This window comes from Exophiala spinifera (assembly GCF_000836115.1).
Source record: "Exophiala spinifera strain CBS 89968 unplaced genomic scaffold supercont1.1, whole genome shotgun sequence".
In the NCBI taxonomy this organism is placed as follows: Eukaryota; Fungi; Ascomycota; class Eurotiomycetes; order Chaetothyriales; family Herpotrichiellaceae; genus Exophiala; species Exophiala spinifera.
In genome coordinates, this window is record NW_015622513.1 from 3,291,686 (window position 1) to 3,312,639 (window position 20,954).

At 53.2% G+C, this 20,954-nt stretch overlaps 8 protein-coding genes across 8 annotated transcripts; 5 read left to right on the plus strand and 3 right to left on the minus strand.

Moving 5' to 3' along the window:
• Positions 1-880: 880 nt before the first annotated feature.
• On the plus strand, positions 881-3,732 carry PV08_01221 (uncharacterized protein; the record flags this gene model as incomplete). The annotated part of the gene is made up of 4 exons (XM_016375584.1): positions 881-979; positions 1,028-1,165; positions 1,215-1,539; positions 1,589-3,732. The coding sequence occupies 4 exons, from the start codon at positions 881-883 to the stop codon at positions 3,730-3,732; spliced, it is 2,706 nt and encodes a 901-aa protein (XP_016240860.1).
• Positions 3,733-4,262: 530 nt separating this feature from the next.
• PV08_01222 (uncharacterized protein) lies at positions 4,263-6,872 on the plus strand (the record flags this gene model as incomplete). The annotated part of the gene is made up of 1 exon (XM_016375585.1): positions 4,263-6,872. The coding sequence occupies one exon, from the start codon at positions 4,263-4,265 to the stop codon at positions 6,870-6,872; it is 2,610 nt and encodes an 869-aa protein (XP_016240861.1).
• Positions 6,873-7,258: 386 nt separating this feature from the next.
• On the plus strand, positions 7,259-8,852 carry PV08_01223 (protein transporter SEC61 subunit alpha; the record flags this gene model as incomplete). Its single annotated transcript, XM_016375586.1, has 4 exons — positions 7,259-7,268; positions 7,325-7,425; positions 7,481-7,648; positions 7,701-8,852. The coding sequence occupies 4 exons, from the start codon at positions 7,259-7,261 to the stop codon at positions 8,850-8,852; spliced, it is 1,431 nt and encodes a 476-aa protein (XP_016240862.1).
• A 611-nt stretch (positions 8,853-9,463) lies between these two features.
• PV08_01224 (glutamate N-acetyltransferase/amino-acid acetyltransferase) lies at positions 9,464-10,876 on the minus strand (the record flags this gene model as incomplete). Its single annotated transcript, XM_016375587.1, has 1 exon — positions 9,464-10,876. One exon carries the CDS (start codon positions 10,874-10,876, stop codon positions 9,464-9,466), a length of 1,413 nt encoding a protein of 470 aa, XP_016240863.1.
• Positions 10,877-11,554: 678 nt separating this feature from the next.
• PV08_01225 (uncharacterized protein) lies at positions 11,555-13,276 on the plus strand (the record flags this gene model as incomplete). The annotated part of the gene is made up of 1 exon (XM_016375588.1): positions 11,555-13,276. The coding sequence occupies one exon, from the start codon at positions 11,555-11,557 to the stop codon at positions 13,274-13,276; it is 1,722 nt and encodes a 573-aa protein (XP_016240864.1).
• A 690-nt stretch (positions 13,277-13,966) lies between these two features.
• On the minus strand, positions 13,967-14,953 carry PV08_01226 (pyridoxine biosynthesis protein pyroA; the record flags this gene model as incomplete). Its single annotated transcript, XM_016375589.1, has 1 exon — positions 13,967-14,953. The coding sequence occupies one exon, from the start codon at positions 14,951-14,953 to the stop codon at positions 13,967-13,969; it is 987 nt and encodes a 328-aa protein (XP_016240865.1).
• A 1,020-nt stretch (positions 14,954-15,973) lies between these two features.
• On the plus strand, positions 15,974-17,596 carry PV08_01227 (uncharacterized protein; the record flags this gene model as incomplete). The annotated part of the gene is made up of 1 exon (XM_016375590.1): positions 15,974-17,596. The coding sequence occupies one exon, from the start codon at positions 15,974-15,976 to the stop codon at positions 17,594-17,596; it is 1,623 nt and encodes a 540-aa protein (XP_016240866.1).
• A 1,382-nt stretch (positions 17,597-18,978) lies between these two features.
• PV08_01228 (formate dehydrogenase) lies at positions 18,979-20,393 on the minus strand (the record flags this gene model as incomplete). The annotated part of the gene is made up of 4 exons (XM_016375591.1): positions 18,979-19,325; positions 19,378-19,922; positions 19,981-20,156; positions 20,214-20,393. 4 exons carry the CDS (start codon positions 20,391-20,393, stop codon positions 18,979-18,981), a joined length of 1,248 nt encoding a protein of 415 aa, XP_016240867.1.
• Positions 20,394-20,954: the final 561 nt, after the last annotated feature.

Consider the following 20,954-nt stretch of genomic DNA (forward strand, 5'->3'; position numbering starts at 1 on the left):
CCCAGACAGCATCGAGCAACTCAGGTATATACAGTCGCACAGGGTTACACTCTTTCCGCTCTTCCTTAGGTACAACAAACAGATTGAGAGAATGACCAGGCGCTATGGTCACTGGTGCGAAATGGCTTTCCCTCCGTGAATTTGCCTTTTGCTCACCAGCGGTCGCTCATCAATGCAGATGAGCCGCACAAGAACCCATGTAAGAACATTCTTTGTAAGTATCCTTTGTTGGCGGAGTTCGTTGTTCCTCGGCTTCAAAGGACCTCAGGACCGCCCGACCTCGAACGTAAACTCTTACTCTTCCTGTGAATTGCTGCAATGTCCTTGTCCCTCGAACGTCTTCAATCAGTATGATAGAGAGGTCCCAGAACATGTTGGGGCCTATCTATCTTCTGCTAACTTTGAAGCATTGAGTTGAAGGGTGCTCCTGACTTCAAGTCAACGAAGTTGCTGACAGCCCCCAGGAGGGTATAAATATATAAATCACAAAGACAAACAGTCTGTTCACAAGTGCAGATCATTGTTACTCGCTCACCAATGCAGCATGTTTGCAAGATGGTTCCATTGTCTGCATACCGTGGCTTAGCCCCCCCATTCGGTTTTCGGAAGTCTTGATTCCTGCCGAACATGAACGGACACCACGCTCGATCAGTCCACAGCATCCAAACATCTCAACCAGAAGATCCTCTCCATCTTATGGCTAGTTTAAAAGCCATCCGATGTCATTTACTTTCACAACTTCTCACGATGTGAAATCATCCTAGGCACTGGAAACTGCACCACATATTCTGCCTTCACACCAATTCGCGTCTTGTTGTTGCTAGACGACGAGGCTGTAACTCCTTATCCCACGCAGCACAAGAGTGAAGAACAAAACAACATGTTTACTACTTGCCGTCAAGCCTCGCGATCTCCCCTTCCCATCTTCATCTTCTTCATTGCCAGTACTTTCGATTCAAATTTCGCAAAGAGATATTCAGTATTCTCCTGGGAAACACCAAATTCAACGACAATTAATTCGACATAGCCTCCTATTCTCAACGGCCAGAGGGTGCAAGATCCCTTTCCTAACATCTATCTCGCTGTCGACTTTGCAAGCGCCGATCGAAATCTGAACATGTCATTTAGAGCTTTCATCAAGAACCTGGGCAATGCCTATACCTCAGTAAGTGCCTGGTATTGTTGAATGATCTGCACTAACAGGGTTGACGTAGCGAATTGTCGCTGGAGTCATCGCTGGGACAGCCACTGTCACCCTGGATAACAAGGAGACGAGCCCGTCCCGTCGAAGCCTGGGTCACAAGCTATCCACGGAAAAGCAATCAAAAATGCAGCATATGACTCATGCAAAGGCCATCATTCCTCACCCTAATCCAGCTCAACTATCTAACTCATTGCATATGAGGATCGGGTTCCCTGACGCAAGGTACAAACAGAGACACGAAAGTGTTTGGGTGCATGCAAACGAGGCCACGAAAGGACCCATTGGGCATCATACCCAGCAACGGGAGAAGCCTGGCACCTCAAGTCCTCCGTCAGGTCTGTGCACATTTCGTTCTCATGGGAAGACATTTCTGACTAGAAGCAGATCCTTATGACGAGGCAAAATGGACTTTGGTACCCTATCGCTCTGGGCTCCTGCAGCTAACCCCCAGAAGCAGGCGAGCTTTCGATATTGACTTCGACTTCAAGTCCACGTACGACTCAGCCTTCTGCCATTTACAGACCGTCTCTCTTGGGCATGAAGAGTACCTCGAGGCTGCAGAAGATGGTGCATTCCTCCAAGAAAACGATGAATGGAAGGTATCACTGCCGCAGTTCCTGGTTGGCACCCCCGAAATGAATGAGCTGCTCATCACTGGGGATGCCGAGGCGTCTGAAGTTGAAGCCACAGAGGAAGACAGCGATCCCTCTCTGTCTTTCGATGACAACAGTCCAGGAACCTCGACCAGGATCGCCTCAACGTCCACTGCTGCGACATCTAACCTTGCTTGGGAGCAGATCGTAGAGGTCGAAAAGGAACTCGTGGCGACAGAGCAACAATTCATCATTGGCCAGTTGCAGAAATCCCTCAAGCATGAGCAAGACTTGTCGCAAAGTTTCCGTCTACAGCTTGTTAGCCGTGAACATGAGACTGAATCGCTTCAAAAAGAGCTGAAGCGAGCTATGGCCCGGCTCGCTCAGTATGAAGAGGAGTCCGACGACAACGACGTCAAAATCTGCGTTCTTAAGCGCCAATTGGCCGCAAAAGAAGAAGTGCTGGTTGCGCTAAAGTCCAAGTCAGCCGTTACGACTCAGCAACTTGAGCACCTCCGGCAGCACCCAGTTGTCATCGGTGACCCAGAGCTCCTTGCTGAGCTGGATCAGTCCAACCAGCAAACACACTATTACTATGAGCAGGCTGTCATGCTTGAAAAGTGTGCCCACGCAGCGGCGATTGCGCGTAGCAATTTGGAAATACAATTGAAGAAGCAGGAAACTGAATTCCAAAAATTCTGCACTCAATGTGATGAGAACCTCGATCATGCCGTCGACACCATATCGGGGCTTGAGCAACAGCTAGTACACATGGCTCAGCTAAAGGATCGGGCAGAGGGTGATGTCGAGGAGTTGAAACAGTTTGTCGAGGCTCTGGGCAGGAACCTCACCGCCGATTATGTGAAGGACCCAACTCCCGTGGTCAATAACCCCCTGACGACCAGGCCCGACCAACTTCGTGATCTACAGCAGGCTTTCGAAATGTCTCAGAAGAAATGTGCCGAGGCAGCCATGGTCAATCAAGACTTGGAGCAAGAGGTTCAGAGGAAGACGAGGGAGGTGGATTATCTTCGCGAATCTCTGGTTGCTGAGAAATTGAGCCTCGCTAGACTTTACGAGTCTTTAGAAACTTACAGAAGCGAGTTCGAATCTGCAGACCCTGACGGGAAATCGAGATCCCTCGCACAGGAGTTGGATTTTGTCTACAGGGACAATACGAACCTAGAACAACAGCTCCTGGAAATAAAGCATCACCATGCAGCTGAGCTTGAGCATATGAGCAAGAAGATCACGGATCTGGAGGAGCAGAATATCAAGCTAGATGGTGAAAATTTTAAGGTCCATGACCTCGAGGCCCAGCTCAAGAATATGCAGGAGCAGGTCGGTATGTTGGACGGCATTGCGAACAGCTGGAAGAACCAATGCATACACCAGGCAGGGGGACCCACTGCTGATGTTCTTGCAAACACCTTCAAGGAGCAGGCCGAGCGGCACACCCACGAGAGGGAGGCCTTGATGCGTCGGATGTGCCAGTTCAATGCTCAGGTTGCGGTGCTTGAAGATGACCTAGTCATCCTCAGAGATTGGGTGAGCAGCAACTTGGCCGGCGTCCGCGCCCTAGAAGCTGAACGAGACTACAACCACGCGTTGGTGATCGGCTTGCGAGAGCGCTTTGCTGCAGAGCTGGAGACCAAGCCTTTCCACATCCCTTGGAATCCGACTTTCTCGACTCTGACCAGTGACGAAGAGAGGCAGCAGCTCAGTATCGAAGACGCCCTGATTGCCAAAGTGACCGGTTTAAACCTCCGCAGAGCTGAGGAGTGGTCCAAGGCAGAACAGAAGAAGGCCGCAGTTGGAACCCCCACAGCGAAAGGGGTCATGGAGGAGAAGCCTCGTGGTATTACGGCTAAGGAGATATGGGATGGAATAGCCCAGGCTGTCAACGGCACTAATGGTCCAACTCCGAAGTGCTAGATAATGATTCATAAAGCCACGAAAGGAAAGCTTACGATTGAGTGCCTCTAGAATTCGGCAAGGCCGACGGAATTGTGAGTATTGTCGAGGCCGCTTTTGTACAGTGGACTTGACTTCACGCAGAGAGAGAATGAGTGCAGATATACATGGCGGTGGAAATCTGAAAGCTAAGGTCATCACTTGTTTGTCCTTGATTTTGCTGTTGGATTGCTTTTTGTGCATTACATTGAGAAACGATTAGGGCATGCGACGTAGATATTGGAGATGAGCTTGACCCATGGTGAGGCATCCATGTCACAGCGGCTGAATCTGAAGGGTTTGCAATGAGATCCACTAACTTCAATAGAAGACAGTGTCAGAACTAGCCCCCATCACGTGTAGCAGGGGTTGCACTGACTTTGCGAGGCGCGCGAGGCTGAGCAGAAACCAGGGAATTTTCGACCTGGAAGTCGGGTGGGCCGGCGACATGAGCAAAGGCACGAAAAATTAGGAGATCTATCACATTGACGATAGATTACAAGGTCCCTGCCATGCCATCGTGTCTAGGAAACACGACTGACTGCCTGCTGGGTGAGCTTGTGGATCAAGGACGTGGCTTTCAGTGGGACCCTCTCAACTTCGCATTTACGGCCATACTGAGCATCCTCGCGTTGTTCGTCGCTACACTTGCGCTGCTCCAAGGTGTTCTTGCTGCTGGACCCGGGCGACTGAAAGCAAGTCAAAATGTTATTGGCTTCGTCTACGGACAAAGTGCGCGGACACGCTTCGACTGGACCGAATGGAGATTCCGAACCACCGTCCAGGTTCCTATTATTGATCTACCTCAAATCATCTCGGCTTCTCGAAAATGGGATTCCGAGTCCCACATTGAAAGGAATGCATCGTTACAACGACGAGCCCGAAAATTCCTGTCCCGGATATTTATGCGCTCTTCTTCAAGGTGTCATCCTGCCACACACTCTCGCGATGTTGAAGCACTTCCCAGAGAGGAACAGTCAGATGCTGAAGACGTGTCGGCGAGCTGGACCATGTTACTGCGACACGTTGGTCTCGAGCCTATCAAATTGCGGACCAGACTGTGCAAGACCGACCACCTTCCGGCAGATGTCCCCGCGGCACCTGCTTTTGCGACTATCGAAGCTCTCATGGTTCTTGCGGTCCTTGCTGGGTGTACGTCCTGCTATGTCAGGCAGGATCTTCCACTGGCAAAAGGTCCACAAGTACAAATAGTCCTGAGACAGCACCCCAGTTTAGGACTCGTTGGAATCTATCAAAGTTACAAAGAGCGAAGTGAGTCGGAGAATCTCCCATTGGAGCAAACGCGTTGGGCATGTCTTGAAGCACTCGGTCACGTTCGTTTCCATCAGCAACCATTTCTGGAGATAAGATGCCTCCCGAAAAACCAGATCGATGTGAGGACTAATCTGACTGCCCTGCTAAATATCATCGATCACCAAGACCAGTGCGACCACGAAATATGTACGGAACGGGTTAAATCTCTCCGCCTGTCTCCTCAACTTCTGATGCGTCATAACAGCTACTCACAATTGATGCTGCTGGTGTTGCTCTTTGCCGACAGGCCTCGAGCCAGTACGCTATTTCCGCTCAGACTGTTCAGGTATTATGAAGACGTTCACTTATCAATAAAAAGCAGTCCGAGCTGGAGTGCGGAGCCACTGAATGTTATCGAGGCGCTGAAGCTCTTGCCTCTTGATGAAAAGAGTCTGCTGTTGTTCAGATATCACCCATCTCGGCGTGATGTTGCCGTTGATCGTCGGCATTCCAAAGTTGAGGACTACCACTTCAGACCAAATGAAACCAATATCGGCATGCAACCGCTCATCGACGACCATTTTGCCGGTACCACTCAACAGACATGGTTTGGGCCGGCTGTCTCTCTAGGACAAAGTGCACCTTTGCGAGCATTTCCATTGAGCCCCCCACAACCCTCTGCAACGACAGCAACTCATCCCCCTCAGCTATTTTCTGCCACGGATGGTGATTTATTGGTGTCCGCAGACGCATTAGAGCTGTGTTTTCAGTGGAGAAGCGGTGCACAATACCTCAACAACCTGACTCTCCCTGAGAGAATGGAAGCCCGAAAATGGCTTGCCTGGCAGCTGGCCACCGTCGACTCTTGGTTGAGAGAACATGGAAGTGAAGACTCTTTTTGCGCGACGATGAACCTACTGGCCAGATTGTACATTACCACAAGAGATACACTCAAAGTGCATGACGGCCCTTCCCGTCCTCTTCTTGCTATTCTTGATGGTGAAGAGGCAGGCGATCAAACACCCGCTGAACGTGTGGAACACAATCTACGGGGTCATCTTGCAATACGAGACGATTTCGTGGGGGAACTTTATACGAATGGCGAAGAGCGAAGACTCACTGATGATGAAGGTACTCATACTGAATCCCCTGGCCAGCCTCTGCTTGAATGGTATCCAGGAAAGAGGGAAGGGGACTCTGAAGAGGACATCCCTTTGCGCACGTTTGCAAGTAATGAGGGTGACCCTTCACCTAACTATTCGCGAGAACCTCGCGAGGACGAGGAATATGTCATGTCACGTTTTGCAAAGCATCTGAAGCGCTGTCGTCACTGTCCGGATCTTCACGAGATGCATCTTCAAAGTGGTTCAGGACTCTGCAAAAGAGGTTTGGTCTACGCGCGAAGGGTTGCACGATACGTATACCCGATCAATGGTAAACCCTATTCAGTCATTGATAAAAGAAACGGAAATGATGTTGAGCTCATTCTTAGTGGAGCTGTGTCCGATGCAATCCAGTCCCTTCTGTTTGCCTTCGAGCATGGACTCTGGTTAGAAATTTTTCGACAAGATGAGGATGATGAACCGTCGTCACCTCAGCCTCGGACACATTTTGACGATACAGGCCGGAGGTCATCACGAGGTCGAGGCAGAGAGACTTCAATCCCTCCCCTCGACGAGGCGAGAGCGAGACGGTCTCAATCTCGTGAAAGAGTGCGGCCAATATTGCGACCTAAGAGCCGACTTGAGGCGATGGAGACGCTTCTTCTCTTCCGCGCAGTGCTATATGCTGCTCTAGCCAGCACTGCAATGGATAGTAGCGACATTCTGGAGATGAAGGACCGAGATGAGATCGTACAGGTCTTGTAGAGTACGGAATGCAACTACCATTGCTGCTATGCCAGCGCCAACGAGCGTGAAGTGATGGAATCTAAGTATCTAGTCTGGGGACCTATAGCTACCTCGTGAGTGATAACATCCTAATGTACGTACTTTTGTATGGCGCGGGCGTTATTGCTCTGCCGTATAATCCGCCGTAGACTTGGCGTTTGAGCATGAGCTCACAATTTGTGGAGTTGTCGATGTGTCCAAAAGAATGGAGTGGTTGTAGCTTCAGGGGATCAACACGTCCTGCCTTTCTCTCCTCCTTCTCTACCTCTTCTTCGTCTTCTCAAACACCATCTCGACCGCGCTCTACCACTTGGAGAGCTGATCAAAACACCAAACACCCGTCCTGCGCAACCCTCGTAGTCACCATGAGCGGCCGTACGTGCTATCAACCTCTCCGCACCGTCGGTGGAATTTCTAACAGTATCACTCAGTCCGATTTCTTGATCTGATCAAACCCTTTACGCCCCTCCTACCGGAGGTGGCAGCGCCGGAGTCCAAAATACCCTTCAACCAGAAGTTGATGTGGACAGGAGTAAGAGTCGCATGCAGACGCGCAAGGGGAACAACACGACTGACAAAGAGGACAGTGTACACTTTTGATATTTTTGGTCATGAGCCAGATGCCTTTGTACGGCATCGTCTCCTCTGACACCTCCGATCCTCTTTACTGGCTGCGTATGATGTTGGCTAGTAATCGAGGAACGCTGATGGAGTTGGGTACCACGCCCATCATTTCATCAGGCATGGTCTTCCAGGTTTGTGAACACGCGACATCTACGCCGGGACACTGACTAACGGCATGTTTAGCTCCTTGCCGGTACTCACCTCATCGATGTCAATCTCGATCTCAAGTCCGATCGCGAACTCTACCAGACCGCACAGAAGCTGTTCGCCATTATCCTGTCTTTCGGTCAAGCCTGCGTTTTCGTCCTTACTGGTCTTTACGGCCAGCCAAGTGACCTCGGTGCCGGTATCTGCCTCCTCTTGATCGTTCAGCTAGTTATCGCTGGCTTGGTTGTCATCCTGCTTGACGAGCTGCTGCAAAAGGGCTATGGTCTTGGATCTGGAATCTCATTGTTCATTGCGACAAACATCTGCGAGTCGATCATCTGGAAGGCATTCTCCCCCACCACCATCGATACCGGCCGTGGAAAGGAGTTTGAAGGTGCAGTCATTGCTCTTTTCCATCTGCTCGTCACCTGGCCAGACAAGACGCGCGCGCTCCGTGAGGCTTTCTACCGACAACACCTCCCTAATGTCATGAACCTGTTGGCCACTTTGACTGTCTTCGCGGCGGTCATCTACCTCCAAGGTTTCCGCGTCGAAATCCCCGTCAAGTCCTCCCGCCAACGTGGCATGCGCGGCTCGTACCCTGTCCGTCTCTTCTACACCTCCAACATGCCCATCATGCTGCAATCGGCTCTCGCATCCAACATCTTCATGATCAGCCAGATGCTCTACACTCGCTTCTCGGACAACTTGTTGGTCAAGCTGATCGGTACCTGGGAACCAAGAGAAGGATCCTCTCAGCTCTACGCTTCCGGTGGTGTCGCATACTACATGTCTCCTCCTTTGAGCTTCCGTGACGCTCTCCTCGACCCGATCCACACCGTCATCTACGTCACCTTCATCATCGTCACCTGTGCAGTCTTCTCCAAGACCTGGATCGAGGTTTCTGGCTCGGCTCCCCGCGACGTCGCCAAGACACTGAAGGAGCAAGGTCTCGTCATGGCCGGACATCGTGAGCAGAGCATGTACAAGGAGCTCAAGCGTGTCATCCCCACCGCTGCCGCTTTCGGTGGTGCTTGTATCGGCGCTCTCTCTGTTGCAAGCGACATGCTTGGTGCTTTGGGCAGCGGTACTGGTATTCTTCTGGCAGTCACCATCATCTATGGCTACTTCGAGATCGCAGCGAAGGAAGGCGATTTCGGCCAAAGTGTCAAGGGCCTCATCGCCTAGATTTCGCTGATACCTTGCTTTAAGAAGTAGTAGTTTGGAAGTCTTTTTCAGCATAAAAATTATAGGCAACTTCTTGGGGCACCTGTGGTTTGGCAAGGTACATGTGTGAATACCACCGAAGGGGCAGGAGACAAGAAAAGCACTGCTTCACTGCTTTTTTCTGTTATGCATAGCAAGGGATCCAAGCTGGGGAAACGATAGCAAGTCGATAGCAAGATTTATCACTGATGTGTGTACAGTAAAACATGTAACGACGACAATTCTGTACTGCTTTGATGAAAAACCTCATGTATCAAAATTTATCTTTTGGCAGTTTTTAAAATGTTCTCCTTTCGAGTCACTCTCAGACGATTTATTGTCTTGCATGCGACGAAGTCCGACAGGATACAGGACACAGGCAGGAGATGGTATTGTACGACTTTTGTGGTACGTCGTGCTGCGTGTATACTGGCTATGCGGCAGTGGTGGTCTTTTTCTAGGTATCCGCCCACGAGGGATCTCTGTAAATCCTAGACGTCGTCTTCCCAATTCTGACGCGTGGAAGTTTGCGGGCAACATGAGCAAGAAGCAGTGGTTCAATTCTCTCAGACACGACACGACTGTAAATCACCCTACGTCCTATAATCACCGTTGATAGTGACGTACTCATGGCTGAAATCACAGAACCAGTACTTTGCCTCTTCGTCCCCGGTACCGAGGTCGACGACGATCTCCAGGTCTTCGTCTTCGAGCAGCCGAGCGGCGCGGTCCTCGTCGACGGCCTCGGGCTCCCCGTTCACAAGGAGGTCGAGGACGCCTTCGTCCTTGGACTTGGAGGTCTCGGCCGGCACGAAACTCACGTTCGTCTTGCTGGGCACTACGGCGTCCGGGGAGATGCCCGGCGTGTAGCCGATGGCGCAGAGGATGCGGCCCCAGTTGGCGTCCTTGCCGTACAGTGCCGTCTTGACCAGCGGGGAGCGCGCGATGGTGCTCGCGATGGCCTTTGCGTCGGCGTGGGACGGCGCGTGGCGGACGGTGACCTGGACGAACTTGGTCGCGCCTTCGCCGTCCCGCACGACGAGCTGGCTGAGCCGCTGGGCGAACGAGGTCAGCACGGACGACATGGCAGCATAGTCTTCGTTGGAGGCGTCGTCGGCGATGGCGGGCGTGTCGGGCGACGGGGACGCGGCGCCGTTGGCGAGAAGAGCGACCGTGTCGTTGGTGCTCGTGTCGCCGTCGATGGAGATGGAGTTGAAGGACTTGTTCACGGCGTCGGTGAGCAGGGACTGTGCGGCGCCGGGCGAGACGGGCGCGTCGGTACACAGGATGCCTAGCAGAGTCGCCATGTTCGGGTGGATCATGCCTGCGCCTTTGGTCATGCCGGCCAGGGTGTATCGTGTGCCCTTGTGCGCGGTCGAGGGAAGCGTGAACGTCGTGCTGAGCAGTTTGGGAAAGGTGTCGGTCGTGCAGATCGCCTTTGCAGTCGTCAGCCACGCGTTGTGGTCGTTGTCCAGATTAGAATACGCCGTCGGGATTCCAGCCAGGATCTTCTTGATGGGGAGGCGTTGGCCGATCACTCCTGTCGACATGACGAGACTGGTTGATCCGAGATTGTCCTCTGGCTGGGCTCCTTGCTGGAACTGTGCGGTGGCAGTGTCGGACATGGCTTGGGCGTCGTCCATGCCGCCTTTGCCCGTCACGGCGTTTGCACATCCTGAGTTTATGATGATGCCGCGGAGGTTGGCGCCACCTCGAGCTTGAAGAACCGACTTGCTGATCTGCACAGGTGCTGCTTGGAATTTGTTGGTTGTGAAGACGGCAGCGGCGGACGCTGGAGTGTCGGATGTTATAAAGGCGAGGTCGGGTTTGGACGTGTTTGAGGCCTTCACACCCACATATGTGCCGCTCACGCGAAACCCTTTGGGATACGTGCCTGACGTCGGGACATACTTGACCTTGTTGGCTGGGATGGAGGAGTCCACTGGGGCGGAATAGTTGCGGATGAAGGTCCGCATCATGGACCGAGCAGGGGAGTGAGATGCCATGGTTCAGATGGAGTGAATAGTGTGAGAGCCAAGGTTGGTCCCGAAGCGGTTCAGCTTGCTCGCTATTTCGTCGAGCTTCTTATCGAGCTTGGTTGGTACGGAACGATGGTACTCTGAAGTTGCGGTCAATCCAGGTGTTTCTGAGAAGCCGTGTTCCCTCAGACTGACGCTTCCTTGTGTATAGGATGGTGTTTTCTTCCGCCTGTTCAGTCCAGCCTGTCGCCGACTTGTGACAGCGAGCTTCAGAGTGTCGTGCAAATAGCCCACAGAAAGAGATCAGCTAGAGGATGTTGTTGAGTGGCGGGTGAAGAAGGCTGTTGAACCACAGTCAGACAAGCCTGTATAGAGATGTGAAACCTCTTTGCTTCTCTTATATGGACTCCTCAAAAGGAACAGACAGTCTGAGTCACAACATAGTGCATTGGGTTGGTGACTCTGTCTCAAAAAGAAAAAGTTGCGGGCGTCTTAGTCGCCATTTGGACGAGTCGCCAACTTGGCCGATTTGCGGAGAGAGAACTTTCTACGTATGAATGCAGCCTCGTCGCGGTTCCGTGTAACCAAGGGATATTGCAGGCCCAGCCTTGTTTGCGGTTAAGCCAACATGCAGCGTCAGCACCTAGTAGTCCTCACAACTACCCGATGAACCTCTGAAAGGTTCTACGTTCGCGTCGGTCCACCATGGCAAAAAGAAAGCAGCCAGAAGCATCCCCTTCTCCTGAGGTCGCCGAAACCCCTTCGAAGCGCCGCAGAAAGACCACCGAAGCCGGTTTAACAAACGGCGTACACCATGATGAAGATGTCGCACCGTCCCCCAAGAAACAAGAGACCCCGTCTCGGAGAAAGAGAAAGTCTGCTGCAGACATAGTACTAGAGGCAGAAGAGCTTGACAGTGGCAGTCCGACACCCAAGACCAACGGCCGCACCCTATTCTCAACTCCACGACGAAACAAAGCTGCCGCTGCGACCCCGTCAAAGTCCAAAGCAGATCGCTCGGCACGTCGCAAGAGCGCACAAGCACTCGCCCTGGCCCCAGGGGAAGAGGAACAGGAGGACTGGGACGGCCAGGCTGCATTGGCAAGAGAGATTCTAGCAGACGGTGACAACGAGGCTTTGGTCGCAGATCAGCCAGACCCTGCAGGGGCAGTGGAAGGACAAGAGCCCACAACACCTACACAACCACCATCTCGAGGTCGCGGTCGGCCCAAGGGCGCGAAGAACAAACGTTCACCTACACCCGAAGGTAACATCCCTCCTGAAGAACGGTACTTCTTCCAGAACCGTGCCGGTCCACCTCAAATCTCCAGCAACAAGTTCACATCTGTCAAACTGCTCACACACGAAGAATATTTTGAGAACATCCAGACTTGCAAAGATAGCCACGAAAGCCATATATCGCACTTAATGACCCTGCACACCCGATCCTTTGCACAATGGCAGTTCGAGCTTTCCCAGGGCTACAGTCTATGCCTGTACGGCTACGGGAGCAAGCGTGGATTGATCAACAGGTTCGCAGAATACATCTACACCCAACCGCTCCTCAAGGGCCAGAAGACTCGGGCCAAGATCGTGATTGTCAACGGTTACACGCCGAAACTCAACGTCCGCCACATTCTCAACACGGTCGGGAGTGCAATCACAGGCGAAGATTCGACACTGCGACTTGTGGGCCAACCGCATGAGATGCTTGACACGCTCTTTACACACCTTCACCAACCCGTTGTGGTCATGATCAACTCGATCGACGCCGCTCCCCTGCGGCGTGGCGGCGTACAATCGGTCCTTGCTCGCCTCGCAGGACACGAGATGATCTCCTTCCTCGCTACGGCAGACAGCCCGACCTTCGCGACAATGTGGAATTCAAGTCTTCTCGACCAGTTCCGGTTCGTGTACCACGACTGTACAACCTTTGCGGGCTACGATGCCGAGATCAATGTCGTTGACGACGTACATGAACTGCTTGGTCGGAAGAGGACGCGCGTCGGAGGCAAAGAAGGCGTCGGCTTCGTTCTCAAATCACTCCCTGAGAATGCAAGGAATCTGTACAAGTTGTTGCTTTCGGAGATTTTGGTCATACTGGTCGAGGGAGGCGGCGGCTTCGACGACGATGAAAATGATGCTGCCGATACGGAACCGAAAAGAAGAGGGGGAGGGAGATCAAAATCAAAAGCAGGAGGCGACAGCACCAGCGGTGCAGACGAAGTCGGCGTCGAGTATAGGGTTTTGTACCAGAAGGCCAGTACCGACTTTATATGTTCGAGCAGCATGAACTTTCAGTTTTTGTTGAAAGAGTTCCACGATCACCAGGTGATAACGAGTCGGCGGGATGCGACGGGTACAGAAATGTTGGGTGTCCCATTGGGTAGGGACGAAATCGAAGCTGTATTGGAGGATCTATCTTGATCCGATCTTGAGGGTGTTATGTGTGTACATCGACAGCCACAATCACGAACGTATAAACTGGCCGCTTTTCTGTTGAACAAAGGGCATGTCCATGGGGTAGACTTATCTTCGATGAAGCATCACTGATGAATGGCACAATATATATCTCAGCATGAGACACGCTCACAGCAAAATAAGGAAACACCATGCCGTGGCTTGTGCTCGTCTTCATGTCTCATGATAGATACCTGTACCCTTGTTGACCAAGGTATATTCAGCAAACTATTTATCATTTGTTTTCCCTTTCACAAAAAAAAAAAGGAAAAGGTCCATCCCAAAGTAAAAAAGTCAGTTGATGCTTTTCGCCTTTTTCCTCTAAAGTGCGCCTTCGGGAAAGCCGTTTTCTCGTGCTTGAAGAATCTCTGTCTTCTTTCTTCTCTCGTATTTGCTTTCGTACTTTTGCTACTGCTCTTCTTCTTCATCATTATCTTCACACCGTGAGTCATCTGCCTTAGGTGCCTTCACCCTCAGCATCACCCCTGACGCAACTCGAGACTCGTTTGCCTCTGACCTCTGACCTCGTGCTGGGTTGTTGTTGACCGACTATACCTTCATTCTCCCGCCTGCAGTGTAGTTTGTCGCCGTCCTCGTCATTTGGTCGTTGGCGTCTGGTGATTTTTTTTTATTATTTTCATTCTTGGAGTTGATTCTTCACCATCCCCTTCCAGCCAGCTTTTCGTCGTCCTTCATGGTCCCACAGTTGATACCGACCATGGCCTCGCCCAGGCCGGCACTGCACTCGGCCAGGACGTGGGGGTCGCGGAAGTGGGTCGTGGCCTGCACGATGGCCTTTGCCCTCTTTGCGGCGTTTCCGCTCTTGAAGATGCCGCTGCCGACGAAGACGCCGTCGCAACCCAGCTGCATCATGAGGGCGGCGTCGGCGGGGGTGGCGATACCGCCGGCGGCAAAGTTGACGACGGGCAGCCTGCCCAGCTCGGCGACCTGCCTCAGCAGGGCTGGGTCGACCTCGATCTCCCGCGCCATGGCGCGCAGCGCGAGGTCGCCGCCCTCGGCCAGGGCGGCCCGGGCGCGGGCAATGTCGCGGTTGACGGTGCGCATGTGCTTGACGGCCTCGACGACGTCGCCGGTGCCGGCCTCGCCCTTTGTGCGGATCATGGCGGCGCCCTCGGCGATGCGCCGCAGCGCCTCGCCCAGGTTGCGGCAGCCGCACACGAACGGCACGCGGAACCCGCTCTTCTCGACGTGGTACGTGTCGTCGGCCGGCGTGAGCACCTCGGACTCGTCGACGTAGTCGACCCCGAGCGCCTCGAGGATCTGGCACTCGACAAAGTGCCCGATCCGCGCCTTGGCCATGACCGGGATTGTCACCGCCGCCTGGATCTCCTTGATGAGCTGCGGGTCCGACATGCGAGCCACGCCGCCGTCCTTGCGGATGTCGGCCGGCACACGCTCCAGCGCCATGACCGCGCAAGCTCCCGCCTCTTCAGCTATGCGTGCCTGTTCGGCATTCACCACGTCCATGATCACCCCGCCCTTGAGCATTTGTGCCAGCCCGGCCTTGACGGTGAACGAAGGCGTGGTGGCGGCGGTGGCAGCGGAGGAGGACGTTGTGGCGGACGCCGAGGCCGAGGCCGCAGCAGTCAAAGAAGGTACCGGCATGGTGCTGTTGTCGCCCATTATGAGGTACGAAGGGAGTGAAAGCTAGGGAGAGGAGAAAAAGAGAGTATGTCGTGGCGGTAGGATGGTCACGGAGACGTGGAAGAGTGATGTGAGCATCGACAGAGATATACAAACCACCAAAGGATGAAATAAACCAACTAGTGCTTGAGTCACAACCCACCACCACCACCACCTGATGGAGAGACCTCCACACGAGATCTTGGGACCGAGAAAACACAATCTAAAATGCCAACCCTTTCACTTGCCCAGGTAGGCAACTAAGATCTTCTGAGGCGACAGAAGCCGGCAATATCCGAATCTCACGCCAATAAGACACGACCGAAGCTCCCGAATGCGCCTTGGGACATTCACTTGCACCCTTTACCAAGACTTTTCTTGGTGGAAGAAAAAAAATTGTCCTGGGTACGTGTAATCCAGAGCGACCGATTACGGAGTACGAGATACGAACCAATCGGAATAACCTTCCTCCCATTTTTGCACTGTTCACCAACAGAGCAAGTCTGCCGGGTGGTGATGATGAGTCAGCAAGAAGAGCTGACCATCGCGTGCCCCTCTACGAGTAATTGGGCGGCCGCGGGGGGGCTTCGGTCATGTGGGTCAAGGCTCCTCCATCGGGGGGGGTGAAGCTCCCTTCGCCCCTACAAGGTTGGCAGTGCGCCTGTCGTTGATGAGGGATCTAGAAGTATCTAACCTCTCACTGCCGGAGCTGCGGAAAGCCAGTCACAGATTGAGCAGCCACCGGAATAGTCAGTCCGTGTACACACACAGAGAGAGACCAGAGGATCTCGAGAAGGCCACGCCATACCTGATCGGGAAACATCCCCTATATGAGGTGACTTATTAAACTTGCTGCCCGCTTTCCCCTCCTTTACACGGGCATGACCAGCCTCTTGGGCTTCTCGATGCGTTGCTTGGAGAGCTGTGTCTGTCGAAATCGCACCGAACCAAATCTGTGAGTCAAGCTCAGAAAGGTGTAACCAGTCCTTTGGGAGCATCACGGTCATGTCACCGTGTCCCATGGATCCGGTATCCAGGGGTACCAATATCAATGCTGCCGCCTGCCGCAACTTGTCCTCACTCTCGGTAACAAACCTGTCAGAAGACATCTTCCTGTTAGTTCTGAGGAACTTGACGGCATGGGAGTTGGTCAACTGTCAACGAGTATGCAGGTCGTGGCGCACGGCATTCAGCAAAGAGGGCTATATCAGAATCGTCCTGCAGAATTACCCGCGGACGAGGGAGATCAGGACGTTGCCTAGAAGCGCACTCAATTTCAACACTTCCTCCAGAGACTCTCTCCCATGGCAAGAAACTCTTCTTTCGATCGCAACACGATACAAGAATCTCTCCCTGGGCACCGCGAGAAAAGTGATCAAGTATCCCATGGCACCTCTGGAACAGCACGGCGACTGGTACAGTGTCGGTCAGTGGGAGTACCACGAGAGCCAGCCAGGAGGTCGTCTGTACTATGAGACTGCTGCCATGCATCTGAGCAAGCTCGGGGCCAAACCATACCTGTTCAGACCGACCATGTGGTCGTACGATGAAGGACTTCTTGTGTACGCGCCTTCTCAACAAATTGACAAAGGGTACTTCCCCGAGACGCTCAGCCTATTAGACTTGTCCACTGGGCGACACAGCTGTGTACCTTTCAGCAACGAGGGTAAAATCATCCGGAATCTGCGTCTCAAAGATCGGACCCTGATCATTGAGTGGGCCGAGAAGGATCCCTTTCACAATCTCAACGCCATGGAGCAAGTCAATCGGCATTTTGCAAACTGCTTCGATGTCCGTCGCGACAAAAGCAACGAGTCGTGGGAGGTGTGCTGGCGCTCAGAGTGGAAAATGCACTTCCTTGGCCTTCCGCCCAACTATCACGATCGTTTCTTCTCCACGCATAACTCAACCCACTATGCTGTGTACTTCTGGCAGCCGAACCGGAGCATGTACACAGGGGACGAGGAGTTGCCCATTGAATCGTTGTCGGTGTGGGACATCTCTGCCCCTTCACCCTATCAGCCCTCCACCGATCCATCCGGCAGATTCCGCCCGCCCGACAAGGATGGCCCATACATCGTCTCGCGGTTCTCCTTCACAGATATGGACTTTGTGGGTATTCGGCAGCATGCCAGCATTGCGCTGATGTCTCTTCACGTCGACTCCGAAACTAAGTCTCTTACTGTTCGGGAAAATGTGAACGTCGCAGGGCAGGGCTACTTTGACCCTGCAGAGCGACTGTGGTGCACGAAGACGACCATGTTCCCGTTTGAGGGAGAGGGACCTCGGCTCTATCGAGAGTGGGATGGAAATCTTCCACCGTATCGAGGTCACTGCAGCATGGAGAGTGCCGATGTCGAGGAGAGTGAACGCTGGTTTGTGCCAATCATGGACGTAGTCGACAGCGACGCTGGTGTGAGGGCGAGTCTTGTCGAAACGTGTTTCTCGGGTCAGAGTATTGAGAATAAACTGGTGGTCAGGTTCAAGGTAACAGGTACTGTCAGGCCAGAGGAGGCTGGTGACTGGGTCACACTGGAGGATAAGCTGACTTCAGAGGTCAGTGCCATGGGAAGGATCGCAGGCGATGAGCGATGGCTCATCGGACAGAATGAGCGCATGGAGATTGTGGTTCTGAAATTCTGATCCGGGCAAGAATTGTTGTGTCATCAGGACGTCGACTGATGTTGATGAGCAGCTGCCTCTCGGTCAAAGTCTCGAGGCCGTGGAATTCCTGAACTCAAGAGCTGGTTTATGAGAAGTACACCTCGTTTGCGGGGGGCTGCCAAGGGGGCAGTCTACGGTCACTTTGGCGAGGCTGCTGACAGCAGAGCAAGGCTGTCAATCTATTCTCATCGAGATCTTTGTGTGGACGACGTCTGTGGCACAGTCAACTCTACCACTATATCTCATGACTAGGGAACTGCCACCTCTTTCCATTTACCTCAGGACCTGGCTATGCCTCTCGACATGGGCCCGGCGCCTCTGTTCCCAACAAACCTTTGCTTGATTCTTCACCCACCGTACAACGTCAACCTCACACGGCATTTTTCAACCACCGACATCGTAAGCCACTCTGCACGGCCGTGGTCAAGATTGACGATGATCGAGGATTTCCACACAAGTCGCAGCAGAGAGCGAGGAAGCAGATTGATCGCAGAATCTTTGACCCCGTCCGGGGGTCGGCGCAAGATTGTAACATTGTCAGGGACCTCTTAGAGATGTCTAAATTATAGCGACGAAAAACAGGTGCTGGTAGGGTTCTGTTGCCCTCCTATGACACTGCGTCAGATACGTGCCTTAACTTTATATTCTAAGAAAAGTGTCAGAGTTACCTCAACAGAGTTAAGCGGAAATTCTCAGGCAGCCCGGAAATCCGGGGAAAACAGACATCGAAATAGGTGCACAAGTCCCGACGACTCTGACAGTGAGTTTACTGTTGTACGGGTAGGGCTTCCACTGGGAAACCCCGCAGATGACAATAGTGAAAGTTGTCTCTCCCGACGCATTCCCGCTCTGCACAGGCGTCCGCTTAATCGTTCACCCCCCGGGCCATTAGCTGGTCCAGGTGCCGACAATACCTCCTACCTAGGTACCTCCGGTAGGTGACCCTGTCCACGGACCTGTCCGAGCCGAAGACCTCATTGCCAGCTCGGGACTACTGTATGTTCAAGTTGTTCTGATGACAGTCAACGTTGTGCTGCGCCGAGTTACCAGGCATCCGAGATAGCTTTGGGTGTACAGAACAGCCACTGCAGCAAAAGGTTATCCACGTAGTAGATGAATACAAGTGGTGGTTGTAGACTTTTTTAATTATTTTCACATCACAATTTCATAAATAGTTATATGACAAAAATGGCTCCGCAAATACCCCATCATATATATGTCGTAGGCCTTTCAATGCCAATAGCTAAATGCGCCAGCTTGGACTTCTGAGAAAGGCTCTCGGAATGAGCAAGACTTATGCTGCTGAGATATAGCCGGAGGGAGGGAGCCAAGAGCACGGTCAACAACTAACTAGTCGTCGCTTATTTCTTGGTTCTCTGACCGTACGCCTTGGTGGCATAGTCTCCCTTGTGGACGATGAGATCCTCAGGTCTGTAGTCCTCGCGGCCGGAGAAGTAGCTCTCCAGGATGGCCTTGGTGCCGGCAGCATAACGCGCCTGGGCGTCGAGCGAGGTACCGGACATGTGAGGAACCATGGCGTTGCCACCACCCCATGGGTTCTTGGCATATCGGAGAGGATGATCCTTTGGCGCTGGCTGGGGGAACCAGACGTCACCGCCGTAGCCGTTGAGGTGGCCACTCTTGAGGGCCTCGGCGACATCCTCCTTGACGACGATGGCACCGCGGGCAGTGTTCACGAGCCATGAACCTGTGGGACGTTAGCATTGGACGACGAGACCGAGGGCAGCTTCACGACGTACCCTTCTTCATCTTGGAGATCAAGTCCTTGTTGAAGAGACCTCGGGTCTTCTCATGCAGGGGGCAGTTGATGGTGACGACATCACATTGTGCCAACATCTCCTCGAGATCCTCAACACGTCTGCAGCCAATCTCCTTCTCCACCTCGGGCTTGAGGGGTTGGTAGTCGAAGTAGAGGAGCTCCTTGCAGTCGAAAGGCTTGAGACGGCGGAGGACACGCTCACCGATACGGCCGACGGCGACGGTACCGACGACCTTGCCCTCGAGGTCGTACTCGTTCTTGGCGACGGCGGCAACATTCCAGTCACCACGTTCAATCTGCTCGTGTGCAGGAACGAAGTTGCGGACGAGAGTGAGGATGGTCATCACGACGTGCTCAGCGACCGACACGACGTTGCTGCCGGTGACTTCGGCAACAGTGATACCGCCGTTGGTGGTGTTGGCGGCGTTCAAGTCGACGTGGTCAGAGCCAATACCAGCGGTAACGGCCAGCTTCAGCTTCTTGGCTTTGGCGAGACGCTCAGCAGTGAGGTAGCCAGGGTGGAAGCTGGAGGAGACGAGTCAGCAACGGTGCCCTGCTGGATGGAAACCAGAGCTCTTCTTACGGAGTGGTGATGATGACTTCGGCGTCGACCAATTCCTTGTCAAAGGTAGAGTTCTCACCCTCCTTGTCTGAGGTGGTCACCAAGGTGTGCCCTTGGTCTTCGAGCCATTTTCGAATGCCTAGTTCGTTCTCTGTGGTACCGAGGAGCTTGGGTTGGTCTCTGGCGTGCTCATGGCCCTGGATGATGTTCAGCAACGGTGACCTGGGGGGGAGGGAGAGGAGGTCTTCACATACATCGTACAGAACCAAAAGAACTTTGCCCTGGCGAGAAGCGGTGGCTGTCAGTGTGCGTCGCGCAATTGACGAGGGATGAAAGGAGGGCGCCCCAGCTCGACGAGCGAAGTGCGGGGAAGTGGAGGAGAGGAGGGACGATGCCCGGGGCAACGAGCGAGCAGCAACACGGGCAAATACCATTTTGACTGAAGCCTCAAACACACAAAGTGAAGAAGAGATAGGTCTGAGAAGTGTTTCCTAAGTGGAAGGGCAGGTGATTTTGTATCTTTCTGACCGTTAGATACGTCCGGCAGAGCTTTGAGCCTGAAGGGGAGGTACCTGGACCAAAGCTAGTCAGTTTCCGTCTGGGGCTTGATGACGCAGAAGTGGAAGCTCATGCAACGACAGGGGTCTGACTGACGACACGCGCCGGACAGGGCCAAAGCAAGAGACGAGTAAGTAGACGATGGGATGGAATTTGGCACAAGGGGAATGTGAGGGGCCGGGAGCATCGGCTGCCCACTGCCTGTGTTTCTCCAGTAGGAGGCACACGGCGGCTGATAATGGAGCAAGCAGCCATCATGGCGCTCTCTCCCTCCCTCCGTCCCTCTCTCGCGATACTCGTACTCGTGCTTGGTGGGCAAACAACAGCGTTCGAGTCGTCGGAGAATCTCCCCCCGAAACCAGTAACTAATACAGCACAGTGAGGGGCAGGCGAGGGGTACGTACCTATTTCGTTTTGGAGCAAAAGAGCCTTGCTGG